Consider the following 8,876-nt stretch of genomic DNA (forward strand, 5'->3'; position numbering starts at 1 on the left):
TACTATCCTGTCTGCGGGATGGTGCATAGAAAAGAAATCAATTGCTACTAATGGAAAAATGTAGGTTTCCTTTCTAAGATTATATGTCAGTGTGTTCCAGTCAAACATAAACTCAAACTTAGTACCCATATATATATATGTATATAATATACAGGGGTGCAATACAGGGGTGGAATGGAGAGTTCAGGAAATGTATATATATACATTTCCTGAACTCTTCATCCCACCCCTGTATTGTACAAGGGAACTAACTATATACTCCCACCTAATTATTTCTAATCATAATATTTATTGTGATAAGCATGTGTTAGTTCTCACACAAGTAGCATATAGAAACTCATGATTTCTCTGTAGTATCACAGTTATGTCGGATGTCGAAGTGAATGAGGCGAACAGCAACAAAGAACAAGAGAAAGACCACGTGATTCCCCTCAAGTATGGCATCGGGATTGACGTCGGGTATGCCAAGAGTATCGGCGGGATCCTACAGGCAGTCATAGCTGTAAGCCATATTAAACAGCAAACTTCATTCGTTGTATGGGGCGGGAGATAGCACAGTGGTAAAGTGTCCGCCTGATGCCATATTAAACAGCAAACGTCATTCGTTGTATGGGATGGGACATAGCACAGTGGTAAAGTGTCCGCCTGATGCCATATTAAACAGCAAACGTCATTCGTTGTATGGGGCGGAACATAGCACAGTGGTAAAGTGTCCGCCTGATGCCATATTAAACAGCAAACGTCATTCGTTGTATGGGGCGGGGCGGGACATAGCACAGTGGTAAAGTGTCCGCCTGATGCCATATTAAACAGCAAACGTCATTCGTTGTATGGGGCGGGACATGGCACAGTGGTAAAGTGTCCGCCTGATGCCATATTAAACAGCAAACTTCATTCGTTGTATGGGGAGGCACATATCACAGTGGTAAAGTGTCCGTCTGATGCCATATTAAACAGCAAACTTCATTCGTTGTATTGGGCGGGACATATCACAGTGGTAAAGTGTCCGTCTGATGCCATATTAAACAGCGAACTTCATTCGTTGTATGGGGCGGGACATATCACAGTGGTAAAGTATCAGTCTGATGCCATATTAAACAGCAAACTTCATTCATTGTATGGGGCGGGACACAGCACGGGCTATTTCTCGTTCCAGCCAGTGCACCACGACCGGTATATCAAAGTCCGTGGTATGTGCTATCTTGTCTGTGAGATAGTGCATATAAAAGATCCCTTGCTATTAATGTGTGTGTGTGTGTGTGTGTGTGTGTGTGTGTGTGTGTGTGTGTGTGTGTTTTGGGATGGGTTCTTTTATTTGATTTTACTTTAAATTATTTTTTACTGTTGTCCTTTTGTCAATTAATAAATACTTTTTTTCTGGTTTCTCTTTGAATGGATGTTGTATCGGCGCTTATTTTATATATTTTGTTTTTCTTTATTTTATGAAAGAATTCTTATCTTCTGTAACTTTATCTTCATCTTTATTTTTCAGGGTTTATCATTTGTTGGATTTTGTTGCGTTGCCGCCTCGCGGTCCGAGGTTTGTGACAAGGTGTATGGAGCCAGTGCGTACAACTTTTTCGAGTTCGTGTCGATGTCAAGTTTTCTAGTTAAGACTATATTCTACGTACTGTACCTTACAACTATACACTCCAAGCTCTTCTTTAAACTAGTTCCATGGAAACTGGCGGTAAGTAGTAGAAATATCTATCTATCTATCTATCTATCTATCTATCTATCTATCTATCTATCTATATATATATATATATATATATATATATATATATATATATATATATATATATATATATATATATATATATATATGCATGCATACATACATACATACATACATACATACATACATACATACATATATATATATAATTAGATACTACTGTCTCTATTATTACACTGCTACTGCTACTACTACTACTACTACTACTACTACTGCTGCTGCTGCTGCTGCTGCTGCTGCTGCTACTACTACTACTACTACCACTAAAACGTCTACTACTACTACTAAAACGTCTACTACTACTACTACTACTGCTGCTTCTTCTACTACTACCACTAAAACATCTACTACTACTATTACTGCTGATGCTGATGCTATTTTTACTACTACTACTACTAAAACGTCTACTACTACTACTAAAACGTCTACTACTACTATTAAAACGTCTACTACTACTACTACTGCTGCTGCTACTACTACTACCACCACTACTACTACTACTACTACTAAAACTTCTACTACTACAACTACTACTACTACTACTACCACCACCACCACCACTACTACTACTACTACTAAAACGTCGTCTACTACTACTACTACTACTACTACCACTAAAACGTCTACTACTACTGCTGCTACTACTACCACTACTACTACTACTACTACCACTAAAACGTCTACTACTAATACTGCTGCGGCTGCGGCTGCTGCTACTACTACTACTACCACTAAAACGTCTTCTACTACTACTACTACTGCTGCTACTACTACTACTACTACTACCACTAAAACGTCTACTACTACTACTGCTGCGGATGCTGCTACTACTACTACCACTAAAACGTCTACTACTACTACTACTGCTCCTGCTGCTACTACTACTACTACTACTAAAACGTCTACTACTACTACTGCTGCGGATGCTGCTACTACAACTACTACTAAAACGTCTACTACTACTACTACTGCTCCTGCTGCTACTACTACTACCACTAAAACGTCTACTACTACTAGTGCTGCTGCTGCTGCTATTACTACTACTACTACTACTACTACTATTACTACTAAAACGTCAGCTACTACTACTACTACTACTACTACTGTTACTGCTACTGCTGCTACTACTACAACTACTATTACTACTTCTGCTACTACTTCTACTACGACTACTAAAAGCTGAGTTTGCAGAGTTGTTTCTATAGCCATTTTGCCCGTAGAATCTACTACTACTACTACTACTAACAGTTGAGTTTACAGAGTTGTTTCTATGGCCATTTTGCCCGTAGAATCTGAATTCATTGGAATATCTGACGTAGCGGGACGTTTGATATCGGTCAATGCAAACATTCAAAATGGCTGCCTTAAAATACCATTTGTTAATGTATTATGGGTTGTAATATATGATGTATTATGTTTCTCAGGGTGCTGATCACAAATATAATATCCAAACTGTGATCTGATGTATGCATATTGATATAGAATCACATTAATTTAGACTAGTATGCCATCCAGGTGCTAGATCCCATAGGCAGGTACAGATTGGTTGCAGTTCTTTATGAAGTTCTCAGAGATGCCATCCAATATCCTGTTTTTATTTAGTTCATTACTGAGTAAATGAATATATAAAAATAAGAATGTGAAAAAGATTTCAGGATGGAACATCGCATAAAAAGGAATGATAATTCAAAGCCTAATAATCTAATGGTAGTATTCTTATGTGAAGAATGAGATGCTTATGTAACAAACCAACAAACAGGACATAATTTATATATAACTGTAGGTACTGGTAATAATCTAGCACCTGAACATATTTGTATTGAGTAGATTAACACATGTAGACCAGCTAAATATCTAAAATACACTCTAGAATCTAAAAGACACTCGGTACTATTGTTCTATGTTATCTTGATAGTAACAACCGAAGATGTGATTGCATTCAACTCTTTATCATATCAATGAGATGCTTATAAATGGATTTGTTCTTGTGCCCATTGGGAAGCAACATGACAGTTGACTGAAGTTGAGGCCATACTATCTAAGTCTGGATCTGTTTGATCTTCGTTTTATTCCAGACTGATTCTTTTGGTTTCTTCTCACTTTCCTTTCTTTACACCCAAAAGATTGATAGTGATGTCCTACGTTACGTATTGCAGTGTAGCTTTCATCTGTCATTTTAAACAAAAATCATGTTCCAGCTCTCTTCAATACTCTTCGTTTCTCTTCTTTTGTCATGTGTTTACCTTCTTATATAATTTTTCTGTGTTGTTATATGTCTCTTCATAGCCTTTCTTCATCTTTTCAGCAAAACCCTTATATCAATAAAGGGAATATACTGTTGTACAGTGAAACCCCTCTAAACCGGACACCCTCGCGACCAAGTAAAATGTCCGATTTTAAAAGTTATCCCGTTTAGAGAGGTTAAGTTCTGTATTGATTATTAAAATGGGACCGTGAAAAAACGTCCGGTTATCAGATAATTTCGGTTTATAGAGGGTTCGGTTTTGGGAGGTTTCACTGTATTTATCCATTCACAATAAAAATTTCTTAGTTACTAGATTAGTTGAAGTATCTAAAATTAGAGCTTCCTTTCATTGGTTTCCTGCATAAATATACATATCACTGTTGCCATCCCCTGGAGAACAGCCTCATTTTGTAGTTTGGTAGTGACTTTCAATGTACACCGGCCTCGGTGGCGCAGTGGTTAAGCCATCGGTATCCAGGCTGGTAGGTAGGCATGGGATGTTTAATCCAGATACCGACTCCAAACGCTGAGTGAGTGCTCCGCAAGTCTCAATGGGTAGGTGTAAATCACTTGCACCGAAAAGTGATCCATAACTGGTTCAACAAAGGCCATGGTTTGTGCTATCCTGCTTGTGGGAAGCGTAAATAAAAGATCCCTTGCTGCCTATCGTAAAAAGAGTAGCCTATGTGGCGACAGCGGGTTTCCTCTAAAAAATATGTCAGAATGACTATATGTTTGACGTCCAGTAGCCGATGATAAGATAAAAAACCAATGTGTTCTAGTAGAAGGAAGGAAGGAAATGTTTTATTTGACGACGCACTCAACACATTTTAGTTACGGTTATATGGCGTCAGACATATGATTAAGGACCACACAGATATTGAGAGAGGAAACCCGCTGTCGCCACTTCATGGGCTACTCGTTTCGATTAGCAGCAAGGGATATTTTATATGCACCATCACACAGACAGGACAGTACATACCACGGACTTTGTTACACCAGTTGTGGAGCACTGGCTGGAATGAGAAATAGTCCAATGGGTCCACCGACTGGGATCGATCCTAGATCGACCGCGCATCAAGCGAACGCTATACCATTTGGCTACATCTCGCCCCCTGTGCTCTAGTGGCGTCGTTAAATAAAACAAACTTTACTTTTCAATGTACATTCTTATGTCACTCCAGCCAGAACGTTCTCATGTTTTCCTTTTTACGTTTCATTATAAGTTTACTGTATAACAAATAAATATAGGATAGAAACAAGGAGAACTGCAACCAATCTGTACATCTAGGATCTTGCACCTGAAAGAATGGATACAACATACTATTGGTCAATATTAATGTGATTCTATAAATAAAGTCATTAAAGTTGCAGACCTTGGTTTCAACCCTTAAAAATGGACACCAAGTTTAGTTAATCTACACACTTGTAACACATTTTGGGTAAATTTACAACAGGGTGAAACAAGAGTCTGTTACATAGAAACGGGCAAATGCCCTTAATCATAGACTACAACTCGTCGTTATAACCGATACTTGTCAGAGGTACGTGCGTGTTTAAAAATATTTTAAAACTGCATTTTGTTTTATTAAAAACACCAGGATGACCAGAAACACTTCGGATGTATGTAAATGGATAATCTAAACAATAAAATCTTAGTAAAGCATGATTTTAGTTATCAAAAACGGCTCGCATAGTGAAAAATATGACTTCGTGTTTAAAACCAAGGGTCTGTCATTTTAATTATAGGTCACTGTAACAGCACATTTTGATACCCATGCTTTATATCAAATTTGTGGCATCATATTTGAAATATGCCATCAGTCGATATCAGACGTCTCGATAGATATAAAATTCAATCAAATTTGGATTCTACAGACAAAACGGCCATAAAAAATGTCACCGTTCGCCCAACACTACTAAAACGTCTACTACTGTTACTACTCCTACTGTTACTACTATTACTACGTCTACTCCTCCTCGTACTACTACTAGAACGTCTACTCCTACTACTACTACTACTCCTACTCCTATTATTACTACCACTACTGACAATACTAGCACTACTACTATTACTACTACTACTTCAATACTCCTACTACACCTACTACTTCTACTACTCCTCCTCCTCCTCCTACTATTACAACTGAAGCTACTACTAATGATTTTAGTATTAATAACACTAAGTACTGCTGCGTTTGTTAGTAGGTTTTTGCTGTTGTGTTTGTTGCTGCTGCTATTTCTCATGACCAATACAACCAGACTTCTAATCTAATGCGTAATCACCAGTACGCATGAGGGCGTGGGGGGGGGGGGGGGGGGGGGGGGTTGGGGGGGGGGGGGAATAAGAAATAAGATAAGAAGACAGGCACATGTGTTGGCGGGGGGGGGGGGGGTCAGAGGTCAAAACACTACACTGCTGAAGCAGATTTTCGCTTTTCTCAATATATTTTCCGGGGCGGCATGACTCGACCACCCTATAGACGTCGGTCGCCACATTCTAGACACCACCTCTGTTAAATTGCTTTCACATACGCCTGAGAAGAAAGAAAAAGAAGAAAGATGAAGATCGAGCGAGGCGTCAAGAAGACGACATACCAGAACTATCACCGTATAATAATGTACCTTAATTTGCAAAACATTTCGTAATACGTTTTACCATACCATATTGTAATGTAATTTAATACCAATGCAACATTTCTATTACCAGAACTACGTTTTACCTAACCATATTATAATGTAATTTAATAGTAATGCAAAACATTTCTATTACGTTTTACCTAACCATATTGTAATGTAATTTAATACTAATGCAATACAGTTCTATTACCAGAACTACGTTTACCTCAACATATTATAATGTAATTTAATACGAATGCAAATATTTGTATTTAAAGAACTAAGTTTTACCTCACCATATTATAATGTAATTTAATACTAATGCAAAACATTTCAACGTCGTTTTACCTCACCATATTGTAATGTAATTTAATACTAATGCAAAACATTTCCATTACCAGAAGTACATTTTACCTTACCATATTGTAATGTAATTTAATACTAATGCAAAACATTTCCATTACCAGAACTACGTTTACTTCACCATATTATAATGTAATTTAATACTAATGTAAAATACAAATACCACAACAAAACGTGTGTGTTAGCATCATCAACGATTATTTTCAGCAGCATTCATTTATTAGGGGCAAGAGGCTGGAACGTAGCCGGTGGCGAAACGCTCACTTGATGGTCGGTCTAGGATCGATCCCAAAGGCCCGTTAGGCTATTTCTCGTTCCAGCCAGTGTACCACGACTGGTGTATTAATGACTGTGGTATGTGTTATCCTGTCTGTGGACTGGTGCATATAAAATATCCCTTGTTACTAATGGAAAACTGTAGCGGGCTTCCTCTCTAAGACTATATTTTTAATCCAGATACCGACTACAAACCCTGAGTTTGTGCTCCGCAAGGATCAATGGGTAGGTGTAAACCACTTGCACCGACCAGTGATCCATAACTGGTTCAACAAAGGCCATGGTTTGTCCTATCCTGTCTGTGGGAAGTGCAAATACAAGATCCCTTGCTGCTAATCGGAAAGAGTAGCCCATGTAGTGGCGACAGCGGGTTTCATCTCATAATCTGTGTGGTCCTTAACCATATGTCTGACGCCATATAACCGTAAATAAAATGTGTTGAGTGCGTCGTTAAATAAAACATTTCTTTCTTTTCTCTAAGACTATATGTCGAACTTCCAAAGTATTTGACATTCCAGTAACGGATGTGCTTCAGTAGAGTCGTTAACACAAATCAGTGAAATAGCATCCCGCTTTTCTATTTATTTTGTGTTCTTTTTATATCAAGCTGTCATTAAAGAAATGTTTAGTTTTACTTGTCTTTTCACAGAATATGATTTCGTGTGGATTCTACGGCGTCATGTTCTTTATAGCGTCCATCATCTTAGCATCCAAGTCTTGTCGTGACAGCAGCAACAAAGCCGGGGCGGTGAGTGCACCTGTGGCGTGTTCACGTGGGGTGGGAGTGTGGGCGGGGGAGGAGATGGAGGAGGTGCTGTGGTGTGTGGGTGGGGGTGTTTAGGATGGGGTAATGGGTGAGCTCCCTCGAACAATTTCACAGATTTTCATCGGATCCTACTCAGAATTGATGGATGTCTATTACGTTGTGACTCACGTGAGTGTTGTTCCTCGTCGTGGTCCACAGATGGCACATCTCTCATGCATTTTCTTGAAGGTACCTGGACATTTAAATATATGTACACAAAGAAACAAGTTAAGCACCCCCTGTATTTTTCACAATGGCTTGTCTTCCGAGGTTTGGCGTTGAAAGCCTGATAACATAACCTCGGAAAAACAAATGTGTTTTGCAAGAATACATCTTTGACAGTAAGAAAACATAACAAGTGTATCCAGTTTGGAAATTTTAATCATTATTCTGAGAAGAATTCCAATATGCTGTATTTGAGCCAAAAACTGAGGCACAATAAGTATGGAGGTGCACAGTCAGAAACACAAGTCAACATCATGATTGATGATGAAAAATGTAATTTGAAGTTCACAGATGACATTCATGACACAAATCATCAATAGCAGGTAAACCCGCCACGTGCCCGGATGACAGCTTCCACCCTTCGTCTCATCCCTCCAGTAAGTCGTCTGATCTGCTGCATGGGCAACTGCTGCCATTCTCGATGAAGAGCTGCCTCTAATTGTGCCAGAGTCTGTACAGGTGGGGTCATTGCCTGTACTCGACGCCCAAACATGCTCTAGTGGGTTTAGGTCAGGACTCCTGGCCGGCCAGGGCAGGGTCGTCACAGCTTTAGCTTGGAGTAAAGCTGTTACTGCTCGGGAACGATGTGACCTAGCTTTGTCATC

At 39.0% G+C, this 8,876-nt stretch overlaps 1 protein-coding gene across 1 annotated transcript; it reads left to right on the top strand.

Moving 5' to 3' along the window:
* The first annotated feature begins 364 nt into the window (after nt 1-364).
* LOC121366870 (CKLF-like MARVEL transmembrane domain-containing protein 7) lies at nt 365-8,082 on the top strand. Its single transcript, XM_041491139.1, has 3 exons — nt 365-502; nt 1,493-1,690; nt 7,891-8,082. The coding sequence occupies exons 1-3, from the start codon at nt 365-367 to the stop codon at nt 8,080-8,082; spliced, it is 528 nt and encodes a 175-aa protein (XP_041347073.1).
* Nucleotides 8,083-8,876: the final 794 nt, after the last annotated feature.

The sequence above is a fragment of the Gigantopelta aegis genome, unplaced genomic scaffold (assembly GCF_016097555.1).
Source record: "Gigantopelta aegis isolate Gae_Host unplaced genomic scaffold, Gae_host_genome ctg7569_pilon_pilon, whole genome shotgun sequence".
Taxonomy (NCBI): Eukaryota; Metazoa; Mollusca; class Gastropoda; order Neomphalida; family Peltospiridae; genus Gigantopelta; species Gigantopelta aegis.

What these genes read in the sequence shown, in the direction of transcription:
- LOC121366870 (XM_041491139.1), top strand. Translation starts at nt 365, where the DNA reads ATGTCGGATGTCGAAGTGAATGAGGCGAACAGCAACAAAGAACAAGAG. An exon ending in TCCTACAGGCAGTCATAGCT is followed by an intron (nt 503 to 1,492) that starts GTAAGCCATATT and finishes TTTATTTTTCAG; the next exon opens with GGTTTATCATTTGTTGGATT. An exon ending in TAGTTCCATGGAAACTGGCG is followed by an intron (nt 1,691 to 7,890) that starts GTAAGTAGTAGA and finishes GTCTTTTCACAG; the next exon opens with AATATGATTTCGTGTGGATT.